Genomic DNA, 27,810 nt, shown 5'->3' on the forward strand with positions numbered 1-27,810 from the left:
CGTGAATGGGAATCCCGGCAGGCGCGATCCCAGGAGCGGGAGCCGAGGTAAACTGGCGATGTCGGGGAGCCGCGATTTCCGCTGTGACTGCGGTCAGGCCGGGATCTTGGCACAGGCAAGTTGCCGACGAGATAACGGGAGAACCCTCAGTGCCGCTGAGATATACCCTCCACCGCTGTGGAGATAACAGCGGTGCCGAGGCCATTGAATCTCGTAGCCCTGGTCATTTGCCCGTCCAGTTCAGTGAGCACAGTTATCACCTGCTGTCAGCACACGCCTTATCAGGTTTTCTAAAATTGGACGAAACCTATTTTTTTAAAGCGTATCACAGTCATTTTGTTCCAGAAGAAAACCACGTGTATGGATCTCTGAACTTTGTATAAGTCTACTGCCCTGAGCGTTTTCAGGAGGAGGGTGAGGAGGTGTGTGTCTTCTCTCGAGGGGTAGGTGAGCGCTCAGGCTTGGGCAGCGGGGGCGGGAAATGGGGGTGTAAGGGCTGTGGGAGCCGGCATCGGCAGTGGCCTTCAGATCCAGGTGACTGTAGAGCTGCTCTGTGGAGAGGAGAGAGTGAGAGGCAAGGGGGCTGCCCGACGAGGCCGGGTGCCGATTCCTGGCCGGACAGCTGGAGGTGGTGAGGAGCAGGGAGAACTGGGTGCTGCTGGCGTGCTGGTGGGCTGTGTGAGCAGCTGAGATGACACAGCATGGCCACCTGAGGCTTTGAGATGGGGTGCTCATGGCTACAAGTGGTTATCATTAGTGCTGCTTCTCGTTTGGAGTTGGAGTCAAAGCTGATTTTCTCCTACCTGCGTGTGCCTCTTCTTAGATATTAAACGTTATATATTAGTAAAAAAATCCTTTACTGTGAGGACACTGAGGCACTGGCACAGGTTGCCCTGAGAAGCTGTGGATCCCCCATCCCCGGCAGTGTTCAAGGCCAGTTTGGGTGGGGGTCTGAGCAACCTGGTGTAGCGAAAGGTGTCCCTGCCCGTGGGAGGGGGTTTGAAATTAGATTATGTTGAAGGTCACTTCAAATCCAAATAATTCAATGATTCTATGGGAAATGAAAAAGCCTTGTCTGTAACAACAGAAAGACGGCATTCTGTGGCTGTCGCGGGGCTGAGTGCCAATATGTGATTGTGCACGTGGGATGTAATATGGGTGGCTTACCGCAGAAATCTCATGTAAGTGTACACTGCTCCTCTTGGCTTCACTGAGAATCGTGCCTGTCTGTAGGAGGGAATTTGAGTCTTTACGATATATTCGTGTAAATACAAAGATTAGCCTCTGACTAGATAGGGTGGGGGAGGCACCCAGAGTTTTGTTTTTCCCCACATCTGTTATAGCAAATTAATGTCTTGTCCTACACTGTACTCCTGAATTACAGCACTAGTTCTTCCTGTCTTTCCAAACCCTGGGAATTAACTTGATGCTTTACTTTTAAAATCTAAGGGATGAAGTGTAAAAAGAAGGTGACACTTCCTGAATCACTATTACAGTCCCGATAATCAATTGTTTTAGAACAATTTTTTGTTCCTTGTTTTCCTTTTACTGCCCTTCCCATTATGTCTTAGGCTGACCCTGTCAGAGCCAGGGTGAACTACTGGTGCTTGGGTGAGGAAGGCACAGGTCCCCACTTAAAATGTCGATATTCTTCCCATTTGTTCAGTTTGATACTTCTGCGTTCTAGTTTTGTTGTTTAAACTGCTCTGTGAGATGTGAGAGAGGCCCATCAGTGTGGGGTTCGTGTTTGTTCGGCTGGGTTTTGTTTTCACAGAATCACAGAACTGTTAGGGTCGGTAAGGTCCTCTGGAAGTCATCTAGACCTCCCCCCACCCCCACCAAGGCAGGGTCACCTAGAGCTGGTTACACGGGAACACAGCCAAGGTGGTTTTTCAATGTCTCCGGAGAGGGACTCTATATTCCCTGGGCAGCCTGTCCCAGTGTTCTGCCACTCTCAATGTAAAGTTGTTCTTCCTCACAGTTAATGGAACCTCATGTGTTTCAGTTTATGGCTACTGTTCTTCGTCTTGTTACTGGGCACCACTGAAAAGAGTCTGGCACCATCTTCTTGGCACCCACCTTTGAGATATTTCTACGCATTAACGAAATCCCCTCCCAGTCTTCTCCAGACTGAACAGGGTCAGCTCCCGCATCTCATAAGAGAGATGCTCCAGAGATGGTTTGGTTTGTTTTTTTCTCGTTAACACCCAGCTCAGCGCCCCCTCTGCGAGGGGCCCGGCCCAGCTCCCCCGGCCGCAGTCGTGGGGCGCTGTCCCCCCGCGGGGAGCCCCGGCGGGCCGGGCCGGGCCTGGGGGGCCGGGGCGGGGCGGGGGCCGGGGCCGCGCCATGGGCCGAGCGAGGCCGGCGCGGAGCCGCTCTGGGCCGCAGCTGCTCCGCGGGGCCGCGGCGCCGCCATTCCGGGCCTGCCTGCAGGCCGGGGCCGAGCGGGGAGACGCGTCCGCGGTGAGTCTTGCCGGGCACGGTGGGCCGGGAGAACCGCGGTCCCGTACAGCAAGGAGCGGAGCCACTCGAGTGTACCGGGGCCGAGGCTGGGGGTCGGACGCCGCCGCAGCACGGAGGCCGGGCAGGAGCCGGGACCTGGCCTGAGCGGCGGACCCGCCGTCGCCTCTCTGTCCCAGCCTGGGTGTGCAGCTCTTGGGGCATCCCCAGAGGCCTCTGTGACAAACGCGGCAGCCGCTGGGACCGCACCCATGGACACCCATGCTTTGAACCGCGCCTTTCTCACTGCTTCCTGCTTGTAATACCTTCGAGTAATTGCCACAGCGCAGGACAAGTTTAAAAAGGCACATGCGGTTTGTTTACTGTGTGCGTTTCGCAGCTGTGGCAGAGTGAGCTAGTTTCGCTTTCAGTTCTCGGTGCTTCAGCACTTCAAACGCGAGTGGATATGTATTTAAAGGGTTCATAAGCGAAATAGTAGGTTTGAGTTGTACTTACTTAGAAAGCACTCTCGATATATTGAATTAGGCTTGCTGTTAAAGATGTTTTGCTGTTCGATTTCTGCGGGGAGAGAAAGTGTATAGGTGAGGTAGAATCTGAACGCAGTGTTACAACACGGTGGAAATAAGGGGCTTATATTTTACTCTTTAGTATCAACACACTTTTTACTTTAAGGTATTTTTGCAGTTTATATTTACGTTTTCTGGCGATGTGAATTTGTGTAGATTGTACTTCCAGATTAGATGATGTGTGGTAGCTCTGTGGACTGCAGAGACTCATGCTCTTTCCAGTAATTTCAGTGGGACTCAGGCGAAACAGTCTGAAGGCTGAGTAAAGTAGATTTTTAAAACAACCTCACTATTAACAACAAGAAATAACAAGAAATGATGCTGATTGAGTTAACCAGAGAAGACTTCATTCATATTTGTTTGTTTTGGGGGGTTTTTGGTTGGTTGGGGGTTTGGGGTTTTTTTGGGGGTTTTGTTTCATTTGGGTGGGGGTTGGTTTTTTGTGTTTTGGTTTTTTGCTTGGTTTTGATTTGGGGGGTTTTGTTGTTTTTTTGTTTTTGTATGTTTAGGGGTTTTTTTTGTTAGGTTTTTTTTGTTGTTGTTGTTTTGTTTTAGTTTTTGTTTCCTCTACTCACTTCTGTTCCTCAAAAATACTTCATTTAGTCTGTTTTGGTCACATTTGACAATTGCAAAGATAATTTCATACAAGTTTTTTGAAACTTGGTGGCTGTGGGAAGGAGAGGCACTTCATTTAGTATCTTCAGTAAAGGAATAAATAGTTAGGTTCACCACTTGCATCTGTTCAAGAGACATGAAACAAACAATCTATCCAGCCATTGGTGATTATTGCCAGTAGTGTTAAACATCTTTAGTTTTGCTGTGGTTATCAAATATGAGGCAAGGGTGCTCCTCCACTCTTCAGTCACTGTTCTCTGAAAGGGATATGGTAATGGTGAATCAGGGACAGCATAGGAGTCTGTGAATTTTAACACATCACAGCTGTTAGGATCATGGTTTCAGAACTCTTATCATCAGGGCAGTATGTGCAGAGCAGTCCACAAGTCCCAACTGTGTTGATTTGAAATTCCTGTATAAAATTGTTTGGATGTTAATAATTTTTAGGTTTTCAGACTAGGAGAAGTGCAAGACAATGTCATTGTTTGAAATCTTGTTGCCAAGGAGCTGAATAAAGGCTTCTGAGTTGCCATTCAGTCACTGACCAGTTGGAGTAAGCAGGTTAAAGCTTTTTAACCTGGATGCAGACCACTGAACATAGCTTTATGCTATTCAGGTGCACAATCTGAACACCAGCCAAAAAGGAGCTGGTACTCCAAACTGCTTTTGTTACAGACAGGCTCTGTGTTCCTTGGCAAGTATTACAAAATGTGGGATTAGGTCTCTAATGTAAGGTGCTCAGTCCTGGTTCTCTGTAGTAGTGAGTATGTGGAAAGGAACAGGTACTGCTAGAGGGCAGTTCCTCTTGCCTGTCTGAGACACTACCCAGTGTCTGAGATAGATTTAGAGGCATGCTGCACAATGGGTAAATTGTCAAAAGGTCTTCTAACTTCAAATTTCCTGGTCTTTATTCCTGTATCAGTATTAGTAGGGCTAGTAGGCTTAGAAGATGGAAAATAAAGGATGTTCACAACATCCTGCAGCTACAGGATTGTGGCTCTGCATTGATGTCAGTTCAGAGTTCCCAGTAACATAATCCCATTACTTCTAAAATCATAATACAGCTTTGTGAAATAAGGGAGATACAAGGATACTACCAAAAAATGGTGAAAATGTAGTTAAAATACACATTACAGAAGGCAAAAGTCACAAGCCATGAATATTGTTGTCTTTTTAAGAGGTGAAGAATAAGAGAATGCAGTGACCAAACCTTCATTGTGGGAGAATTTTGTTTTATTTCAAATGTATGGTTAGTTTACATAGATTAGATTACATTTTTTCTAAACTATAGGGGAGGAAATACCGGCAACAATTACATTAAACTAGAAACAAGAAGTTTTTTGCTTTATTATCCAGCAGAGAATTCCGTGGATGCCCCATCGCTGGAAGGATTAAAGGCCAGACTGGGTCACACTTTGCGCAACCTGGGTACTGGAAGGTGTCTCAGCCCACAGCACAGGGGTTGGAACTAGATGATTTTTAAGGTGCCTTCCAACCCAAACTATTCTATGGGTTTGTTTTTTTTTTTTTTTGGTTTTTTGGTGGTGTTTTTTTTTTTTTTTTGAGAGACTGATTCATGCTTGGAGTTACTGTAGTAAAATACATTTAGTCTTACCTGACGTGAATGTAATATTCTTCTTCTGCACACTGTGTTTAAAGGCTGTGCTCTCTCACATAGGACCATATGGAAATTTAGGATATTGGTTTAACTGATGGCAATGTGACTTATAAGGTGGTGACTTACATGCCTAAAAATCTGGCTAGGACAGATCCCCTCCTATTGTATTGTAAAGTTTCATTTTTTTGCTAGCAGATGATTTTCTCCAGGCCTTGAGACTTTATCCTGTGACTTCAGTAATAGTGTCTCCCACCAGGGCTGCCTGCAAGCTTTCTGTAAGGTACCTTTAGCTTTAGCATGGGACTGGCTTTGGGGGTTATACCCAGTTACATGCAGATACAGGCTGGCCCTTTCTGGTGAGACACCAGGATGTGTGTTTGTTTATGGCTGATGGGGACTGTTCTCTTGGAGGAGAGAGGAGTCTGCAAACAAGCAATCTCAGAAGGGTACAGAAATCAAATGGATTATGTTCTGTGCTTTCAGACCAAAGGCTAAGTCTTGAAAACATGATTCCTGCAACTGTTCACACTGTCCTGAGTGCTCTATATTTATGCTGCCACAGAAAGAACTGGTTACACTCGGAGGAGAAAAAACACAGGAAACGCCAAGGACTGAAATGCGCTTGCAGCTAAAGTATCCTCATCATGAATAGGTACAAAACTATCAGACAGCTTGGTGATGGGACCTACGGCTCTGTTCTCCTAGGGAGAAGCATTGAATCTGGAGAGCTAATAGCCATTAAAAAGTAAGTGTTCTCATACATTACTTAATAATGCATAGTCCAGGTTTTTCCTTTCTAGGTCCACATCAACTTGGTCATGCTGGTTTGGGTACTTCACATTCCATGCAGCTTTTTAACGTGGAGTTGTATTTGGGCAGCATGAAAAATTCCTTGTTTCCTCCAAAACCTCAGCAGGAGATAGAGAGGGTGAGATATATAGGCTTATTGTGTAACAGCACTCTGCTGCTATGTGCAGTCAAATGTGTTCTATGTATTACTTAGAGTATTCTGCAGTGGTGCTTTGGAATCTACAGCCCTTTTGCTGCTGCTTACATGGAACATGTATTTTGTAGTCTAATTTTTAATGGAATATTAATACTGCAGTGATAATTAACACAACTGATCTCATTGTCCGTTGTCTGTATCTTTTATGCTATGACATATTGGTCTTTTCAACTTAAGATTTTCTTGAAGTCCCTTGAGAAATTCACTTGATTTTCTCTTCTGCTTCTGCAGTGACTTTTAATTTGTAAATGGCTTATTTGTCCTAGCTATGGTAAGAGACAGCTGTAAAGCATTGCAGGCACCTTCCTGAAATACCGACCATGACCATGACAAGGGACAGACTTGTCAAAAGAGCTTTTAGTACAATGCTGTTCTGTATGAGCAGTCAATAGCTGGCTTTATCAACTTTCTAAATCCCCTCTGCTGAGGGTATTTTTCCTGTATCAGACCTTGCTTAGAAGGTCTTGCTTTAATTTTCAGTTTGCAACATGGGAAAAACTCAGAAAAATCAGAACAAGCTAGAAGTATTCTTTTAGCTTAGGTGTTAATGCTGATCCTCTGCTAAAAACAGAAGTGGCCTGGTAACTGAGTGCACAAGACAGTAACTGCAAAAACACTCCTAAAAAAAAAATTCAGACCCCTTCATGGTATGAAGGGCTTGTAGTTCTTAAACTACTCTAGTTGTGAGAGCCAATTTCAAACTGGAAACTTGCTACAATAATAAGTAATACTGAATTGTCATTAAAGGCAAAGGCTCAGATCTTCAGAGAGTGCCTAATTCCCTCTGAAATCCAGACTCTACACAGTTGAGTATTTTTATAAGTTTTAATGTGTGATCTTCTGTTTGCATGTATGTGTGAGTCTTCATCCTTTCAGTCCTAAAGCATAGAGTTGCATCTCAAAGAACTGAGTGGTAATCAGAATGTGTAGGAACACACAGGACCATATGTTACACACAAATATTGTGTTCAGTTACAATCTGGCTTAGAAGAAAACTGCCACACAGTTTGTTTCTGTTAGAACAGAGTTGCTTATAAGCTTGAAGGGGAAAGCAGAATTTGAAAAGCAGTTGGCATGATAGATGCACCTTGCAAGGGAAGGAGAAACATGTGGAGTAGTGGACAAAGGAAAATGTGGAAATGCAGGAAAAGTCACAGAGAAATCAAAAATAGAGAAGAGGGGCAAGGAGAATACGATAAAATTGGAGACTCAGTGAAGTGATTGGATCTTCATTTGATTTGTTTCAAAACTACTCTTGTTCTTTTTTACAGTTAGACTCTATTCTACCACATTGTTATCTCAGAAAGAAAAATAGCATGCCTGAGATTGTTGAAGGCTCTGAATTATTTTCAGCAAGATATATATACAGAAAAATGCAATCCCGTGTAATAGTAACTGTGATTTGACTGTAATTCTATTTGAGTGTGTATTCTAGTAAATCAACTTGACTATACCTTGTCTAGAGATGTAAAGTTTTTTGACAGAGGAGCTAGCATGTTACATTGTGATGGAAGAAGTGAATTGTTCAGACGCAGTGAGGCTTTTGGTTCTAACACCTAATGTTTTCAACGCATTAGTCATTCTTTTCCCCTCTACTTTTGTAGAATGAAGAGAAAATTTTATTCCTGGGAGGAGTGCATGAACCTTCGAGAGGTTAAGGTATTTGTTTTGTTCAATGGTTGACTTCACATTAGACGATCACTGTCACATTTGGGGATAACATCAAATTCTTCACAACTCTTATGTCAAAACACCACTCCCAAAGTGAGCTGTAGCATATGACATTACAGTTCTGCTTCCTGACTCTGCATTGTCGATAGTCTTACAAAAATGCTTATTGAAATTATGTAGTCTTACAGAAATTATTGGGTTGTAGAGAGCTGCTTCCTGCCTGCAGTGAGGAGTGTGTGAATGAGAGCTTTCCTGTCACAAAACCTGGAGTTGAGTGGTGTTTGTTTTTCAAAGCTTTAGAACACATGCCCTTTGTGCAGCATTAACTTTTGTACATGTGGTTGTTTCTCTACAGTTGGCCTGGGGACAGACATACAGCATGAAATTCTGATGCCAATGAACCATTGGGGGTAGGCTCTAGGGGCCTCCTTAATTTATAGTCAGCACTGAAAACATGCAGAAAACCTAGATCATTTTTCTTACGGTACCATGTAAAAATGGACATCAAATACACTGAAAATCTAAAAAAAGAAGGAAGACCCAAGTTTGCTAGTTTTAGGTAGGGTAGAGTTAGTTTTCTTCGTAGCAGCTTCTATGAGTCTGTGTTTTGGATTTCTGACCAAAACAGTCTTGACAACACAGGCATGTTTCAGCTATTATGAAACGCGGATGAAAAATTAAAATTCTACAATTCTTTATAAAGATTTGTAGGGACAGTATGTTTATTACAGTGCGGGATGCATGTGGGGATCGTTCCCCTTCAAAGGACATGCGTGCCCCTGAGAACTCCTGATCCTTTTTTATTCTTCACTAGTTTACGTATGCATAGAATTTCACAATAGATTCATATCATATATGTATATTCATTATGCTGATTTCGAGTTACACTTACAGCTAGTTATACTTGTAGTTAGTTTTTTATCAGAAAGTACAGAAAGAACTCCTGGGTCACTCTGCCTTGTCTGTTTCAAGGTTTGAGACGTTTCTCTTGTCTCTTTGGCTTGGAAATTCACATTTTTTCTCCTCAGCTGGGGCAGTTTTACTAGTGCTGCAAAGTTACCAGACTAAACAGCATATTTTACTTATGCTAGCAAGCTCAAAGCGACACATTTCACCTAAATCCAAATGGATTTCTACCCTGTTAAATTTTCACTCTGTTTGAATTGTTGAGCAGTGCTTTCACAACCTCAGACCCTCTCTGTTTTTCATGCTTCCTTGTCAGTGAGTAGGCGGAAGGTGGGCAAAAGTCTGGGAGGGGACACAGCCAAAGGGACAGCTGACTAAAGGGACATGCCATGTGACATTGTGCTGAGCAACAAAAGCTGGGGAAAGGAGGAGGAAGCAGGAGACCTTCAGAGTGATAGCACTTGATTCCCAAGAAACCATTATATGTGATAGAGCCCTGCTGTACTGGAGGTGGCTGAGCACCTGCTTGCCCATGGGAAGCAGTGAATGAATTCCTTAGTTTGCTTTGCTTGCATGCAAACTCCATTAAACTCTGTATCTCAGCCTATGAGTTGTCTCACTTTCTGCCCTTCTGATTATTTTCCCTATCCCACTAGGAGGGCTGAACAAGCTCAGCTGCCTGCAAAAGTTAATCCACCATACCAACAAAGACTTTCCAGGGTTGTTCTTAGTCTTGACTCTAACCTGACTGTTGGCAGTGCAGGTGCAAGAAGAGTGTGAATTCTGCCATTAGGAAGTTTCTTACAGAGAAAATGCAATTGTTTTGGTGCTTATGGTGATAGCAGATAGCTGGCTTTTGAATGACCAGCACATTAAATTGCTGCATAGACTGTATATGTATGTGGTAATACTTGGAGATCTGGTCTTTGTTCTCACAGCTGTCTGATTATTTAAGACACCAGAGAGTTTTTGAAGTTAATCCTTCTGCAACAGTGAATTAAGTTCTTTTTCTCCTTCACTATATTAAGGCACTTATAATTTTCTGTTTCTAGTCTTTGAAGAAATTAAACCATGCTAATGTGGTAAAGCTGAAAGAAGTTATCAGGGAAAATGATCATCTGTATTTTGTGTTTGAATACATGAAGGAAAATCTTTATCAGTTAATGAAAGAGAGGTATGTAACAGCATCACCCATTCCTGATATAAATTAATTACTTGCGTAATGTGCTTTTAACACCCCTGATACTGTTCAAAGGACTTTGGATTATTTGTTTAGGCTTGCATCGCTATAGCTTAAAGCTGCAGGCTGCAGTAGGAGCTGTGACTGTCACCTTTCCCTTTGAGCATATCCCAGCCAGTCTAGTGAGAGTTTCCAGTGTCTTGTCCCAGATTAGGGTGTGAGAGGGGTGTAGGGTGTTATTTGAGAGGTAGGAACTGTGGGCTTTTAACAGTCCTCACACTGAGGAGACCTTGGACCTAGAACTTCTGATTTCTGTGTAAGTACTTCAGAAGTGCTTTTTTATAAGAGAGTAGTATCACCACCTCTTCTTTTATGGCTTCCTCAAATAACTGAATAAATAAAAAGTAGTTGGAACAGTAATCAAGAGGTGTTAAATTTTGGATTGCTTTCAGGAATTATTTTTCCTTGCAATTTGAACTGATATGACCAAAGACTGCTTGTTTCATTTGTCAGTATTCTGAATAAAAGCTAGATTTTTGATATTTGCTGAAGCATTAAGAAAGTCTTAATTTTAGCCTTTGGGCCATGATAACATCCAGCAGAGGATAACTGAGGGCAAAATTTCCTGCTTTGAATTGTTTCTGTCTGTGGACCATAGTATCAGCCTGACAGATGACAAGGATCTTCCTTGATTTAACAAAGTAAGGTTATTATTATAATATATCCATGTGAATGCCGCATGAAATACCTTTATAAGCATAAAAACACTATGCATGCAGAGGTATAGAAAACTGTAATTTAATTGGGCACATATATGGATATATATTATATGAAATAATGAACTTTGAAGAAAAGGTTCAAGTCTATAACAGAAACCAATTATATTTGGGGATTCCACAAAAATGCTTGATATCCTACCTTCTTATAAAACAAAAAGCCCAGATGTCCCTAAAAGCATGCTTTGCATCATACTGTCTACAGTTTAGCTAGGCCATGGACTTGTTAAACATTGTGTAAGTCAGACCTTTAATAATGTGATTTATTTCTTTAATTTGTAGTTAAATTGCCAGTTTTGTGCCAAGGGACTGTAGAGGAAATAAGAATTTCTTCTGCAACAAGAAAAGAAAGTAGGCAAATATGAAAAGCTGACTAGCAGTTTTGTCATTGCTACCTTTTATCTTTGATTCATTGGGTAGCATAAGCTAATGTATGAATTTAGTCATTAATATGTATTTCTTCCCTTTTATTCCACAGAAACAAGCTGTTCCCTGAGTCTACAGTTAGGAATATTATGTATCAGATCCTGCAAGGGCTTGCATTTATTCATAAGCATGGTAGGTTACGTTTTAGCTATACAACTTCTGAATTAGAGACAGACAGTGTTTGTGTAAGTTTTTTGATTAATACACAAGCAATTACATTACTAACTTTAGTAGAAGTAATGATGAAAAGAATGGCTCTGTATGAGAGACTCAGATGACTGAAAACACCTGAATTTTATAGTTGCCTAATACTTCATTCTGGAGGTCTTCTCAGTTCCTTTTCTGTAGGTTTCCACTTTTTCAGTCTGGCAGCTGGCCACTCTCAAACTCATTGGATGTTAATGAACACATTCCTTGATAGATTTAAAGATTCCCTGAGACTGAGAATAAAGAAGAAATTACTCTTTTCTCAAGGTACACGCAGATACCTGAATAAAACACATTTTCTGTAAGATACATTTAAAGCAATAAAGTCCGAGTGACAAGCAGCTTTTGTTGCATGGGCTTCCAACTAATATATATAACAATGGTAAAAGCTAAAGCTGATGTACCAGCCAGTAGTAACAAGACCCACTTAAATAATAAAAAAATCTCAAAACAAACACCTTATTTTAATAGAAGCTTCCTCACCATTTTTTGCTGACGGCGGTTCTGTCTGCTAGATACACTGAAGGGTCTGTTGCTGGGCAGTTCTCTGGGTTATCAGAAGAGAACTGACATTGGTGGCTAGAGTCCTGGAAGCAAAGTGCTTATAAGGACCAGCATTACAGTTCACTTGAAGAACACATTTAACTGTGTTTTACAAAACGCTTTCCAGCTAATGACTTTATTCACTCTTCAGATGGATACTCATCTGAAAACTAGCTATAAATTCTAGTCTGCTTCAGTGCCATGCATAATATGTAAACACAGAAAAATATTATGATTGATTTTCAAAAATTTAAGCCAGCTTTTTTCAATGAATTGTCAAATGGATCACAGCCTTCCAGAACAGTTTTTATTGCTATTTAACTTACTATAGCTGTTAAGACTGAACAGTTCTATGTTGAAATTGTATTTTTCGCTGACTTGCTGCCACACTGGACTTGTATTTCTACCAAGATGTTGCAAATCTGTATTTAAGAATGCCTAGAAATGTTTGGCAAGCCCAACAGAATGGTTGTGATGATATTGTGGCTCACAGTGTAAGAATGAGTGTCCTAAGATTCTGTCCACAACAGTTTTGGAAAAAATCACATGAACACTTTTTTCCCCTCTCTCTGTTTCTCTGTTCTGCTCCTGTGTGGCATAGAAATGCTTGTCAAGTAAACTTCTTACATTATTTGTCCATCCAAATTCTTAAGCATCTTTTTATATTTGAGTACACAACAAATTGCTCTTTCTACAAGTTTGTCATGAAATAAATTGCCTCACAAGCATTCTGCTGGTGCATGTCTGTGCAGCAAAATACAGAAGTGATTATACTAAATGCTAAGAACAGCCTTGATTGATTTGCCTGGTACCTTTCACAAAGAAGCAGTAATTCAGGCTGGCACCAGAATATCAACTCAACATCCCTAGGAAGGATGCAGTCTCCTGGTTAGTATATATCTACAGCACTATGTGTTCAGTGCTGTTATGCATTCATCTAATGAACAAAAGCTAATCTAGTTATACTGGACAATGTAGACATATCCTATGTCAATGTTTACTCCAGTCTCTGTGGGAATATATTCAAAGCCATAGAAAAAGTAAGCATATTGGAGTCTCTGAAAAGGAGGCCAGAGAGCTTTATCTGAGGGAGAGGGAGCTGTATCTCAGAATGGTGGTTCAGACACTTGCAAGAAAGAAGCATAAGAACAAGATTTCTGGGCTAATGGTGGAAGCAAATTTCAGAGACAGTAGTCAGTGATACACCACTGCCCTTCTCTCATTTATATTAAAAGAGCTCTTTCCAAACATTCATTCATGATCAGTTTTTGCTGAATGCAGGGAGCATTAAAAAATACACTAAGATCTTCTTACATGGTGTTGAGTAGCTCAGTGCTTGCAGATTATGTTCTCAGATTTAAAAAGAAATTTGAAGTGCAAAAAAAACCCCTTGTTTAAATTTATATTCTGTTTTAAATGATATTTTATGTAATTGATTGATAACTTCATTGGACAGTTTCTAGTTAGAATGAAACTAGCATTAAAATGGTGGAAATCTTTTAACGTTAGAGAAGTGTCACTTGAAAGAGAGCTGTCTGAATAAATGCTCTGAATTGTTACAAGATAGCCAACTTGTGTATACTGTTCTTCACAACCTAACTGAACAACACTGTACTGATCAGCTCTGCTGATGGCATAGGACTTTGATATCTGTGTGGAGCTATTTCAGCTTCAATGCTAAGAACTAAAGCAAAACAATCCAGTTGGAAAGTAAAGGATACAGCTGTGAGTGACATTGCAATCCACATCAATATTTCATTTGAATTTCAGGGTTCTTTCACAGGGACTTGAAACCTGAAAACCTGCTTTGCATGGGACCAGAACTTGTGAAAATTGCAGATTTTGGCTTAGCCCGAGAAATCCGATCTCGACCTCCTTACACAGATTATGTATCCACAAGATGGTAAGTGCTAGTATTCAGTTACATTGTAGGATCTTGCAATCAAAAAAACTTGAAAGCAGTACACTTGAAAGTAGCACAGTACTGAATTGGTGCTGATTGTTATTCTACTTTTGATGCCTCCTCATTATGAAATTTCTATTTAAGTTTGGTGTAATTTGAAAAGCTTCAGTTAGTGCAAGATAGTTTACAGATAGCAACAGCAAAGGAGCAGAGTGGGAGTGTAGTAAGGCAGGTGGGAAGTAGGAGTATAGTAAGGCAGGTGGTAACATGCTAGGATTGCTGTGTGTCAGGAAGGCGTGAGAGAGTTTACAGAAGATTATGTAGTTTTAATAAAAAAAAAATTGATTACAATCAATTCCTTTCCTGTGTACAGGAGAGGAGAGGAGGTTTTAAAAGAATGCTCTTAATAGCAAGAATGGAGAGGTGAGCAATTTCATGTATGTTTGAATTGTGGTGATTGTTGGTATTTCCTTTTCTTTCTTTCCTCTACAGGTACAGGGCTCCTGAAGTACTTCTGAGATCCACCTGCTATAGCTCTCCAATAGATATTTGGGCTGTTGGTTGCATAATGGCAGAAGTTTACACGCTGAGGCCTCTCTTCCCCGGCGCCAGTGAAATTGATACTATATTCAAAATTTGCCAAGTCTTAGGGACGCCAAAAAAGGTAACTGAAGTGATATTCCAGACTGCAGTAATCCTGGAACTGTTCTGCAATGCACAATGGCATGGTAGCAGTAAGCATAAAAATAATAAATTTTCCTCCTTACTGTTAATTTATGGTATTGTTCTCAAATATAATAAACTAAATTAAAACTTATTTTCTGTGTAGTAAGCATTTCTGTGCAGTAATTATGCTATACCTGACACATAGAGGAGGAGAAATAGACCCCTGCACAGCAAAAAAGTCCTTAGACTGTGATTTCATTAGGTGGGAATTTAATTTTCTCTGGCATACTTGCATAAACACCTTTAGTTTAAGAGGCTAAAAATTGGGATAAGGGCAAGATTCCTATTCCTGATTCCATTTGTGCTCTTGACTTTGTCAGATGTACAGCAGGACTCACCTCTCACCAGAGGTTTGGGGTGAAGTTTTGTAGTGAAATTTTCAATATGAGACCAGAGTAAAAGCTGGACACAGTCCGTTATAGGTAGAATATGTGCTAGTGTGCTTAGGCACTGATACTTTACAGCTGAACTTTTTTTGTGTTTGAAAATCTCATTCTTCCAGAACGACTGGCCTGAAGGCTACCAACTTTCAGCTTCCATGAATTTTCGCTGGCCTCAGTGTGTACCTAACAACCTAAAAACTCTCATACCTAACGCTAGCAGTGAAGCAGTGCAGCTCATGAGAGACATGCTGCAGTGGGATCCCAAAAAGCGGCCAACAGCTAGTCAGGTTTGATTTGATTTTATTTTTGTCTGCTTGTTTTTTTTTCCTTTACTGCAAGGAACAGTCATTTAGCAGTTGCTTAGGGATGCAATTCTTAGAAGGGAGGAGAATCCAATAACAATTTGAAAGACAAAGGAGGCTAATTAAGAGAGGGTAATTAATCTTTTGCATGAAACATAACTGCTTGGGATACGTGCTCAATAATCAAAGGTGCGACTGCAGTATGTAAATACACTTGAATTAAGTGTAATCCAGTCACTGTGAATAGCAGCAGAGATAAGGTAGGATGTATGGCTGAAGGCTGTGATGCTGTTCTTTCATTGTGGTATGCTACAGAATGACTGGGATCTGGTTCAATCACCTTGCCCTAGGCAGCCTGTGCCAGTGCTCAGTTACTCGATGTTCAGGAGATTCCTGTGGTTCAGTTTGTGCCCATTGTCACTGGGCGCACCTGAAAAGAGACTCACTCAATCTCCTTTGCACTTTCCCTTCTGTTTTTTTGCATACTTTGATAAGAACCTTCTCTTCTCTAGGCTGAACAGTCCCAGTTCTCTGTCTTTTCTCATATGTGAGATGCTCCAGTCCCTTAATCACCTTTGTGGCCCTTTGCTGGACTCTCTCTACTATGTCCATGTCTCTCCTTCTGGGGAGGCCAAAACTGGACACAGCAGTCCAGGCATGGCCTCACCTGTGCTGAACAGAGGGGAAGGATCACTGCTCTTGAGCTGCTGGCAGCACTCCTGCTCAGGCAGCCCAGGACTTAGTCTTACTTGCAGCAAGGGCGCATTTGGTAGCCATTTCATGTTCAATGTGGTGTCTACCAGGTCCTTCCCTGCAAAGCTGCTTTCCAGGTGGTTGACCCCAGCGTGGACTGGTGCATGTGGTTATTCCTTCCCAGGACTTGGTATTTATCCTTGTTAAATTGGTGAGGTTCCTGTCAGCCCGTTTCAGCAGCCTGCTGAAGTCCTGCAGGGTGGCAGCACAACCGACCAGTGTGTCAGCCCCTTTTACTTGACTTGCTGAGGGTGCGCTCTTCTCCACCAGCAGCATCATTATTGGAGGTGTTGCAACAGTATTTGCCCAGTAATGCCCTCTGGGGACACAGATACTTCCTGGCCTCCAACCAAGACTTTGTTGCACTTACTGCCACCCTTTGGGCCTGACCTTTCAGCTAGCTGTTAGTCCACCTTGCTCTCTGTTCCTCCAGCCCAGTGTTGCCTGGATAAGGCTTGCTTTTGCTGGGCAGCCTCAGCTCAAGTGCATTGCAGATATGTTCCAACATCCTGTACATAAGCATTGCCCAAGTCATCAGTATTTTACATACAGGTGGTGGTAGCTGCTGGTTTTGGGTAGTACTCAACTAATACAATGAGCAGGGCACCTTTTGGAAAACAAATGGGATTCTTGACACTTAACTTCAAGGGCCATAGCTGAACCTTTGTGATTTAATTGGACCTTGAGTACAAATTGCAAGTAAAGCTTGTATTAATGGAAACAGTTAAAAAGTCAAATAGATTAAGAACTCTCAAAGGTAATGAAGAAAAAAAAAAAACCACTAACTGTAACAGTATTAAGAGCATTAACAAATGTTTTACATTTGTTAAGTACAAATAGAGTGAAGAATCTGAGGTTTTAGAAGCTTTTTGCAGTAAGAAGTCTTTGGGAAGGGAAGATGAGTCTGCTTGAAACAGCAAGATAGATTAATTGCCTCTACTGACAACTTCCTAATTACTTGTAAGCAGATAAAACTACTTTTACTAACTAACTTTACTAACTTGTCAGAAAAGGTAGAGGCTAATTTCCATAAGGGTTGTATTTCTTTCACTTAATTCATTCTCAGAAATGGAAAATGGAGGAGATGTCTCTGGGGTCATTGAGTTTTGCTGGCCGAATCTGTAATGATGAGGGGTAGTGTTTCACACACAGACATGAAGAGACAGCATGTAATGAAACATGCCTTTAGATGCTATATACCTGGTTAACTATCTTAATTCTGCAGAACCTTTCCTTCTGTAGTAGTCCACAGAGGATTTGATAACTCAGTACCTCTTGAAACTTCTCTACTATTGCAACATTTTTTGAAGTGGATTGTGTTCACTAGAATCTAGTGTTGAGAGATGGGTCTTCTGCTGTTTCCTACCCCACAAAAAAGGGAAATTAAATTTGTACTGATATATAGGACTGGGGTAAATGAAAAACTTTGGTTTTCTAAGCCTAACATCTTTATTTCTTTTTAGGCACTTCGATACTCGTACTTCCAGGTTGGGCATGCCCTAGGCATTCAGGAACTGGGAAAACAAAAGGAACTGCATAATAAATTGTCTCTGCATATTAAACCTGTCCCTCCAGCACAGCCCCCTCTGAAACCTCATGCCCGAATTTCATCAAGGCCTTTTCAACAAAGCCAGTCTTCTCAGCACATGGTGTACAGTTGTAAGACAGACAGCTCTGGGGCTGAACACAGTAACTACTTAAAGGAGGACAAGTCTAACCAGGTTCTTCTGCCTGCAATACACAATAAGGTTCCTCAGCAGGTAAAGGTCCATCTAACATAAGATAAGCTTTCTGATATGCTGCCTGACCTTTTTCCTTGTGTTTCTTTTTCTTGTTCTCTTTCAAGGTTCTTGTACTTCACTTGTACAGTGAGTGGAACTAAAAAATGGTTTCAATGTTCCAACTTTCTGCTAGAAATTGGAAGTTCTTCTATTGAAATCTAAATCCAGTTGCTGTAAAACAAGGAAGTCATTTTCTTGTTTTAGAGCCATTTTGTGGTACCCTTTACACCTGCACCATTTACAGGATGACACTGATTTCATATGAATAAAACAGATGTACAGTGTTCAAAATATTAATGGGATTGATGCCAGAGAGAAAAGTATGAAGCTAAATGATATTGAAACGAGGGAGACTATTGCCTTCATCCATTTAAGGCATCCAGTTTATTGACTGGGAATAATAGTCCCTTTGGTCTTCCAAACTGGACTTGGAAACCAACAGATTTTTTTTTGCAGCATGAGAATGTACCCTTCCTGTCTACTAATGAGGAGACTGGATTCATAAAATAGGTGATGAGAGCAGACAGTGTGAATGCTGCTGCGACAGGGTCAGTCATAAGTGGGGTCTGTAATGATTAGTGTCACACAAAGTCGAAATGTACTGCTCAGTCTGAGTGACTGAAGAGACACAAATTTGTGCCTGTGCTGTCCTGTAAGAGAAAAAAAATTAAATGTGTAGACACAAGCTTGTGGAAACATAAGTGTTCATGCAGTTTTATATTCCCAACATGGGTCTAGAAGTAAAAATTGAGCATAAGGTAATGGTTTAGGAGGTGCATACTGGAACATAAACAGAATTGGAACTGAGACCCAAGAAATTTCTTCTGTCAGTTCAAGACACTTTATTACAAGACAAAATGCAGAAGATATATAATAGTGTCAGCAGGCTATTCTTAGCATGTTTAGTGGAAGTTGAAGACTGTGTTGTTACAGCTCTACTACCACTATTTCTCTTTGAGATAGAGGGGAAAAGAAGTCCTATTTGTTCCCGTCACCTAGATTGTGGTCTAAGCATGTGGGTTGGTTTCTTTTTAATCATAACAGAAACCATCTGCTGGGTCTGAGAATACAAATGGTGAACTTAAACCAAAACCTAGGCGAAGATGGGGACATCTTCCCAGGACAGTTAAGAATTCCGAAGACTGGGATGATTTGGAAGACCTTGATTTCAGCTCTTCCATCATGAGAACGGACTTGAAAAACAAGAAGAGGCAGAATGATGAAACCCTTTGTAGGTAGGGTTTTTTTAATGTTTTATTTGGTCTATTTCTTTGCCCTTTTCCTCTTTCTTGGTAATGTTGCTCTTCATGCTTTCTTTGTATCTAGAAATGTATATCTATACAATTTTGTGTTCTTTTTTTTTTCCACTGAAAATTATAACTGGCCTAAGTCTCCCAAAGTTAATTTTTGAATATATACTTTGGATTTTACTTGTGGACCATTTTGACATACTCCACGCATATAAACTGTTTTGGATAAGTCTAAGCTGCAGTTTCCATGGATGGTATACAGAAGAGAGAAACATACTGAGTGATTTATAAAAACTTTAAGAGCAGTATATAAGGGAACTAGAAGAACAAATCTGATTTTCAGGGGCACTTGCATGACTTTGGGTTGATAATATTCCCTGTTGCCTGTGTGTTTATGGTGTAGCAAACACATTACAAGGAAATGATTACTGGAGATGGAGTGTAGTTGAAAAAGTCAGCTGTGAATAAACATGTGCTATAAGAATTGGACTATACATACCAATTTTTGAATTACAGATTTGAAAGTATTTTGGACCTGAAGCCTTTGGATGCCGTAGGCTCTGGCAGCAGTGCACGAACTTCCCATGCGACCTTTTTGCGGCAGGACACTCCCACATTGCGAGTTTCTGCAGCAAAGCAGCACTACTTAAGCCATTCTAGGTATCGACCTGGTTAGTAAAATACTTTCTTTTTCTTCCTGCAATTCCAACAGGAGTGTGAAATAGTCCTTGTTACATTAGCTCTTATCCTTTGAATTTGTGGAGAGGGGCTACTGCTCAGAGAACATGAGGACAGAAATAGCTTGTAGTGTAGATGGCCACGACACAAACTAAATTCTAGTAGTCTAGCAGTACAAACAAAGGGACAGGATTATTTGTACTTCTTCTGCCTGATGGATACTTTTATACTTGGAAGTGCATTAGAAAATGTCTATATATGTGCCAAACTATTCCTGTCTCCCTAAAAAGTATAATATTGGTCTTCTAGGTGGAAAATAAAGTGCCATGTGTTTATCTCATGAGCGTATAGTACCATGAACAACAGGCAAACTAGTAGTGGGAATATGCTTTGCTGTAGTTAGGAGTTAAGTAAAACACAGATCTGTGTCTCTACAGAGAATTACATGTCTGTCTTCATGATAACCTCTGCTATACTGACACCAGTGCTGAGGCAGGACGAAGTACAGGAGGCAGACAGCATGTCTGCCAGTATTTAAAATTAGATGAATATAAGTGTATTCTTTCTCATAATTTCTATTCATAAAGGTAGTGTTAGCTATTTATTCACTTGTAGTACTACTTCTTCAAAATTAATTAAGTAAAGTAGAAGGTATTGTGACAGCAAACTCAGTCTTTTTTCCTGAAACAATAATTGACTTTCAAATTGTCTCACTTAGATAGAGTTTTAGTAGCTAAAACTTGTTTTACTAGAGGAGATTGTAAAACACATTGATCCCAAGACTGCTTTAGCCATATCATAAATTGTGAGTGCATCCTTGAATGTTAGGTACCCTGCTTAAATATGAGAGATATATTAAATACAAATGATAGGTACATCTGAACTGTAGTGCAAACTGTTTGCACAATCTGAGGTTTCAGTAGAGACACCAAAGAGGAGTACAGTACTATGAGAAATGGAATTGCCATTATTGCCTCTCAGGTTATCTTGTTGCTGTTAGGGTTTTATTGGAAGCACAGATTTCATGTACATAGCAAAGTTCATTTTCTGTGACATGAGAATATTTGTGGCCTTGATGTAAGGACCCTGTCCTGTGAAATAAGCAGCCATTGATGCTAGTGGAACTACTTACATTGTGATGTTTGCAGGATTAGGGCCTGTGGCTAGTTCCAGCATATTATGAGAGGATGGAGAGTGACTCAGAGAGTTACTGAGAGGGGAGAGGTTTTGGCTATGTCGAACCAGACATCTGCTCTAAGACTGTGCATTAGGTGGAATGAATGCAGGCCTGTGGGGGGGATTTTAGTGAAGTAATCTTTGCATTTTTACAATATAGGAATAAGCACCAGGAATAGCATAGTCTCCACTTCAAACAAAGAGTCTCTTCCATCTAATCACTGGCCCAGTTCTGGTTTGTCTGGGAAAACCTCTGGTTTGGGAGGAAGTACTACCAACAGGAAGAATTCAGGTAAGAAGGTGTGCTTAGGACTCTGAGAAATAATAAGTGATGTCTGTGCAATTCCCCACCAGTGTATTTTGGAGTTACCCATTTCCAAAATGGTTGTCAGCTCTGAAGACACCTGCTTATCCTGTCTGTTCTTTGTGTTAAAATCGATTGTGAGGCTCTTCTTTGGGAGATTGCATTAAACTGAAACATAGTAATTTCTTCTAATGAATCCTCACAAGTCTGAAGTACTCCATGCATAGAAAGCTGGACAGCTTAGGTCTGTTCAGCCTGAAATACTTCATCTTGTTTTCAATTTTCCTCTTCAGTTTCTTGAAGTCATATTTTCTTGTTTCCAAACTATTTTAGTCCACTTGGTACATAAATGGCTGTCATTACAGAAGGAAGCTGGTGTAAATTAAACTAGCTATACACACCACTCTTGTTACATGAATTAAGCAAAGTTCTATCATTATGTCTTTCAGTCAGTGTTGTTTAAAATAATGTAGAAATTATAGTTTAAAAAATTCAGGCAAAAAGCAAAACTCTTCTATCTTTCTTCTTCAGGTTTTTTTTTGGCATTTGGTATTTCAGGTATTTAATTGTTGTTTGAGTTGAACTAATTAATTTGTAGATTTTTACATAAGTTTTTATCGGATGTAACATGTTGATAACACGTTGATGTTTTTAGGTTGTATCAATGTATTTCCTCTCTAAACCATGGCTTCAGGTTTTCATGTGATACAGTTCTGCAGTGTCATACTTCTTTTGCATATGTTGTTTTGAAAGTGTTTTATTGCCAAAGTTTGTGTTGAATCTTGGCCCAAAGAAACATTTTGGGCCTCTAGAAATTCAAGTTAAAAAAAAAAAAAAAACAACAACTTAAAGTTTTGGATGTAATTTAATCAGAAAATCACTCTTTAAAGATACAAGATGGGAGGACACTGTAAATAGCTAAACTACATGAGAACCTTTATATATGTAGCACATCTCCTTCCTGGCTCTTTTACAAGTTTTTGCTTCTTTTGTAGCAGCATAGGATGTCAGATGTTAGATTTTTCTCTTTTTTATTTATTACCATTTCCCACAATAGGCTTTGCCACTGCTCTAGTACAGTGTAGGTACATGTGTGATGGCCCTGCTCTGTGCATGATATCTTGTTTTGTGCCTCTCTGTGCTGTAACTCTTGACTGTTTTGTTCCATTTCTATGGCCTGTCCTACAGATCAGTCAAATCTGTTCTTGCTCATCTTAGGGACAAGTTTGGTAGCTGGTTTTCAAACTTTGAAATGTGAATCTGTATCACATTTTTAAGTTTTGCTCTCACAGGCTTCACTAAGTGCTTTGTGTGGCACCAAAGCCCCAGACTCAGTACATAGAAACCAAGAGTCCAAATATTCTTAGCACATAGTTGCTGAAAGTCAAGCAAGATAATTCCAACTAAATGCTAAGTTTTGAAAGCTTTGAGAAACCTTGAAAAATCCGAGATGTCAGAGAGAACTTTGTCCAATTTGTACATGTTTTCCATTCATCAGGACGTTGAGATGCTTGAACGCATCCAGAGGAGGGCAACAAGGCTGGTGGGGGGCTTGGAATACAAAGCCCTATGAGCAACGTTTGAAGGAACTGGGGTTGTTTAGCCTGGAGAAGAGGAGGCTTAGAGGTGACCTTATTGCTCTTATTGCTCTGAAGAGAGGTTGTAGACAAGTGGGGGTTGATCTCTTTCACCGGGCAGTAACTGACAGAACAAGAGGACACAGTCTCAAGCTAAGGTCTAGGTTGGCTATTAGGAAAAAAAAATTAACCAAAAGAATAATAAAGTACTGGAATTGTCTTCCCAGAGAGGTGGTAGAATCACCATCTCTGGATGTGTTTAAAAAAAGACTGGACATGGCACTTGGTGCTAGAGTCTAGTTTAGGTGTTAGGGCATAGGTTGGACTTGATGATCTTAGAGGTCTCTTCCAACCTCATTATTCTGTGATTCTGTGATCTCTAATGCAGTCTGATGCTGACAGTCTCTGAATGCAGATGTATGTATAGGAACTGTGGATTTCAAGTATCTTCAATTAAGTTCTTGTTTTGATTTGGCTTCATCTTGAAAATGATCCCTCAGGGCATTTGTCTTCTGTTGACAGTATGGGAAAACCATTGTGTTCAGGTGTTCCTTGCCATTTCTTTCAGGGCTCATAGGATCAAGTGGTTTAACGAGTGCTTATGTCCCTTCATTTCTGAAGAAGGAAGTAGGTTCTGCTGGGCAGAGGGTGCAGTTAACACCAGTTGTGGACCCATCTTCTGGTAAGTCCAGTACTAAAGTTCTCTTGGTCCCTTGGTCAGTACTCCAGTAATGCTGTATGTATGCAGCACTGAACTACTTATCTTTGCTTTATTTTACTTGTCAGTATATGACTGACTGGAAGTATTGTTTGTGACCTTGCAGAACTTCATATGGAGAAGTGTTTTCATTTGGTTTGTGTTTACTTTTGTTTATTAAATATGTAGGTTTACCTACAGCTTATTTCAATGGGACCTAGAGGTTGGTGTGAGAGCTGGCACAGAATTCACATTTGCCAAATCAGTGATGCAGATATTCTTAGTCTGCTAAGGTTTATGGGATTGGATCCACTATTGTTTCACGTCAGCAAACTTTGTTAAAAAAGGAGGCTTATTTCCTGAAGAAGTAAGGATCTGGACCTGCACCTAGCTGTTGTTCAGTATGGACAGCTCTCACTGAACCTTTATATCACAGAATTTTTTGTCCTTTAGATTTTGCATCTCTCACATCAGTCAGACCCCTTCTTGGATGGCCATCACTCAGTTCACCTACGAAAAGCTCGCCGCGGTTAATGCCTCTCCCGCCGGCAGCGGAGCCGATCCACGGGCGCGTTGACTGGTCTGCGAAGTACGGCACTCACCGGTGACCTGGGAATACCTCTGAGCAGTGCGTGCATCCCCGGAAATGGTGTCCAACGTGAGACCATTTCATACTGCTTTATATACCTGTACAATTAAAAGGAGCAGATCTTCCATGAATGAGACATTTTGAAGGGTTTTTTTACTTACTTGCATTAATCTGAATGCAATCTTGTACCATTTTGTATAAAACTGTTTTGTTATATACTTGGGTCCATTTATTTTCATAAAAGTGAAACATTTTGTATATAAGGCTTAGGGTATTTGGCATTTTTATACAATAAATTTTTATAATGAACTTTAAAGAATTTAACTTTTTTATTAGACTCAACTTTTTTATAGAAATTCTATAAAAAAAACCGTGGTGCAATATTGCAGTGAAGGAGAAGTGTTGAGGAAGGGGCATTCATTAGACATTTTCTGAAGTTGATGTGCTAATTGAGGCTGTATAATTTCAAGTGATGCCATGTCTCAGTGCCACACTTCTGTTGTCCTATACTCATTGCTTTGTACTGACATCAGAGGAGTGAGTGACTTAACAGTCTAAACTCTCCTTCACAGTCACTCAGAGACTGCTAAAAGATAGTGGGAGGCACCTTTTTTTAAATTTATTTTTGCCTTTGAAAGGTTTTTTGTTGGACTGCTATTCAAATTTACCAGATCTGAGGACTCTTGTTTGGTGAAGGGTAAATACTCTTCTGTAGATCCGTTTTCTGACACAGTGTTCCTTTTTCCTGCTTAAAAGTTGTTCTTTGGCATTGTTCACTATGAAATAGAATGTGGACCTACCTCTGTTAAATTCATGTAAATGGTCTAATGATTTCTAAGGAGAAAAAAGATATTCTATTTCTTCTTTTTATTTTGTTGCAAATGTAAGATCTGAAGCTATATTAAAGACTGTATTAACAATAAATCAATAAAACTAATAAAACTGGTTTGAGAGTAACAAAATATTAATGATATGCCAGCAATATAGTTTAAGAAAACAAGATCTATGCAGCTGACTTACTTTTCACAACTGTTTTAAATTGCTGCTGTTCTAAATCACTTAAGGGAAAAAAAAACTAAACAACCCAGAGGAAATGAGTCAGTCTAACCTTACTTATGTTTATACTCAGTTCTTCTTCACTCAATATATCTTCTTTTACAATATGAAGAATATGTCAGCTTCCATAAATTAGGCCCAGAGGCTCTACAGGAAAAAATGGGATCTTACGTGGTCCTGTTAAGAAAATGTTGTAAAACTGTGGTTGATTTCACTGAAATTGATACAGTTCTTTGAAGAGCAGTTTAACTCAGTTTTTGAGAGTATTTATATCAAGGTACAGAGGAAAGAAAGAGTAGCCCCATAATCTGGTTTAGTTCTACTCTGGAAAGGAGTACCAGAGTCCAGCCATCAGCAGAAGATTCTTTTAGAGCACAGTCAGCATTTGTCTGTTCTGCACCTCCTTCTACAGGAAAAAGATAAAATCATTCAGTGCTGTGGGAGAACACTTTCTATAGCTGTGTTCTGGAGCAGTGCTGCCAAAGCTGAAATGTGCTGACAAAATGCATCTCCCTGCAGAAGTGTGCAGAAATGCTTGTCTTTCTGAGCTCATTGTGTGATCAGCTCAGGAAAATAGTTTATTTATGAGACTTAAATCCAGCCTAAAGGCATCAGAACAGGTGCAGTTCTTAGCTTCCAACCATTTCACATGAACTGAATAGCTTGTGTGTCAATGAGATCCTCTCCGTGGGGTATGCTGGCACACACAAGGGGTAGCTGCTGTGGTCTTGAGACTGAGAACAGATTCTGGCCTTTTCAGTGCTTCCCATGGTAAACGTGGGATTTTGAGGAAACTGTACCCTAGGATAGGCTGCTGGCTCAGTGCTACAGAGGAACCCACAGGGAGCACTGGTCACTGTTTGCTTTTATAAGCTCAGCCCACAGTGACACAGTACAAGACAGAGAGCAAAAGTGTGCATGAAAAACTTACACATGCCAAAGACATCTTCTGTGTCCTGCTGCCCTGTTATCTGGGCATAGCAAGTACTAACTCCAAACCATACCTAACTGCTTCCACAGCAGTGATGCTAATGCTTAGCAGTAAAGTAAAGCAGCCACTTGATTTCTAAAGTGCACACTGACAGGTGTCAGTGCGTAGGTGGAAAGCAAAATATGTATATTTGTGATAGAACTGGAAAGATAGTTCTTTCTCTTGGAAATAAATACCTGTATTTATGTCTACGTATAATTTAATTTATTTTATCACCAGGTGATTTGTCTCAAGAATGAACACCCTGAACCTATCCCGGTATCCCTAGTTCTAAGTAGGCTATTTAAGTAGTCTGGTCTGTACACTTAATTCCTACAAGTAGAAGGACACAAGTTATGAGAACAGGCAGCTGAGGCTTGGATTCATCATACCTAAGTGTGAGCTCCTTTGTTGTGAGGTGACTCACCTCTGGTGAGTGAGAATCGTGTCAAAAGAAATCTGTCTCATTTGAGAGCATACTAACATTATAGAGATGAGTCTCTCCGCTAAGGAGGGGGACAACTCTGTGAGATTCAAGTAACACAGGATGAATCTGAACCTGGCCTGTAATCTCTGAACCTTTATCAGACTGCCAGTGATTCTTTTTGACTATAGCATTCAGGCTTCAGTCTGTCCAGTCAAAAGACAAGAAAAGTAAGTTGTACTTATAATTTTCTTTTTTTTAATATCTCCTGCTTTCCTAAGTTAAAGCCTTTTATTTTTGAGGAAAAAGCTAATAATCTTGACATTGAGAATCACAGCTAGTTTTAACTTAGTGAGACAGAAAATTAGCTAGACGTCATGGCTGTATCCTTTACTCAAGCACATTCTTACTGAAGCTGGAAAAGTTCTTTTTGAGCAGGACGGAGCTGAGTTTATGTATTTTACCATGCTGTCTCTGTGCAATACAGATATGGAAAAGATGGAGGTCTTTATATACTGAAATCTGGACAAGCAGCATATCTGAGAATTTATTATATGTAACCTACTACTTTATGCTTTAATATTTAGCAGCATCTTTGTGGAAAATGTTTTTAGAATTGTACTGTTTACATTTTCTCAGGCTTAGGTATAACATGTAATAATAAAGGAGTCTGACAGTGGATTCATTTACCCCTGTAATCCAGATTTTCTAAAAAGTAGTGTGAAAGTGCCATGATGTTAACAAAAAGAAAAAAAAAAAAAAGCCAAAAAAATCCACTCCCATGGTGTATCTGATATGGCTGTTGATATGAGCAGGATGTTCCATAATGTGAGGAAGAAAACATGTACTGAAAGACCATTTTAGAACTTAATATGGAAGGGAGGTGTGGAATTGTCAGAGATGTGGAGAAATAATGGTTCTTGTTTATTCAGTGTTTTTGTTCAGAAACATTCTAAATGCTGTTTTCATTCTTTCTGTGTCAAATGTCCTGCCCAGAATAAAGTTATCCTTGAGGAAGCACTGAGTGACTGACTTACTCTTTTATTCAGTTTTTAATGAAAGCACTTTAGTTTGCCTTTTGTTTGGTTGGGGTTTTTTAATCTGGGTTAGTTTTCTTTTTTTAATAAGTCATCTTAGAGGGGCACTGCACATTCACTGGGCACATGGTTTGAGTCTAGGCATGTAATTTCTGCAATATACTGTGAGTTCCCTGTAAAACTATTTGCTTAGTCTTTCTTGACTGTCTCCTCCTCTGAAACTACCTGCA

General features: G+C 40.4%; 1 protein-coding gene across 7 annotated transcripts; it reads left to right on the top strand.

The window, feature by feature from the left end:
* Window positions 1-187: 187 nt before the first annotated feature.
* On the top strand, window positions 188-27,564 carry CILK1 (ciliogenesis associated kinase 1). 7 transcript variants are annotated; one of them, XM_053972749.1, is made up of 14 exons: window positions 188-422; window positions 5,743-6,004; window positions 7,870-7,924; window positions 9,895-10,016; window positions 11,277-11,356; window positions 13,745-13,877; window positions 14,370-14,541; window positions 15,106-15,273; window positions 17,505-17,807; window positions 18,867-19,057; window positions 19,589-19,743; window positions 21,087-21,218; window positions 23,376-23,489; window positions 23,958-27,564. In XM_053972749.1, exons 2-14 carry the CDS (start codon window positions 5,904-5,906, stop codon window positions 24,110-24,112), a joined length of 1,881 nt encoding a protein of 626 aa, XP_053828724.1. In that variant the 5' UTR covers window positions 188-422; window positions 5,743-5,903; the 3' UTR covers window positions 24,113-27,564. The 7 variants fall into 7 exon arrangements, with proteins under 7 accessions (XP_053828724.1, XP_053828725.1, XP_053828723.1 ...); XM_053972750.1 differs by having other exon boundaries at window positions 5,822-6,004; XM_053972748.1 differs by having other exon boundaries at window positions 407-443.
* Window positions 27,565-27,810: the final 246 nt, after the last annotated feature.

This window comes from Vidua macroura, chromosome 3 (assembly GCF_024509145.1).
Source record: "Vidua macroura isolate BioBank_ID:100142 chromosome 3, ASM2450914v1, whole genome shotgun sequence".
In the NCBI taxonomy this organism is placed as follows: Eukaryota; Metazoa; Chordata; class Aves; order Passeriformes; family Viduidae; genus Vidua; species Vidua macroura.

Coding starts and splice junctions, on each gene's coding strand:
- CILK1 (XM_053972749.1), top strand. CDS start 5,904: ATGAATAGGTACAAAACTATCAGACAGCTTGGTGATGGGACCTACGGC. Junction 11,357..13,744: donor TGCATTTATTCATAAGCATG/GTAGGTTACGTT, acceptor TTTGAATTTCAG/GGTTCTTTCACAGGGACTTG. Junction 17,808..18,866: donor AGGTTCCTCAGCAGGTAAAG/GTCCATCTAACA, acceptor TAATCATAACAG/AAACCATCTGCTGGGTCTGA.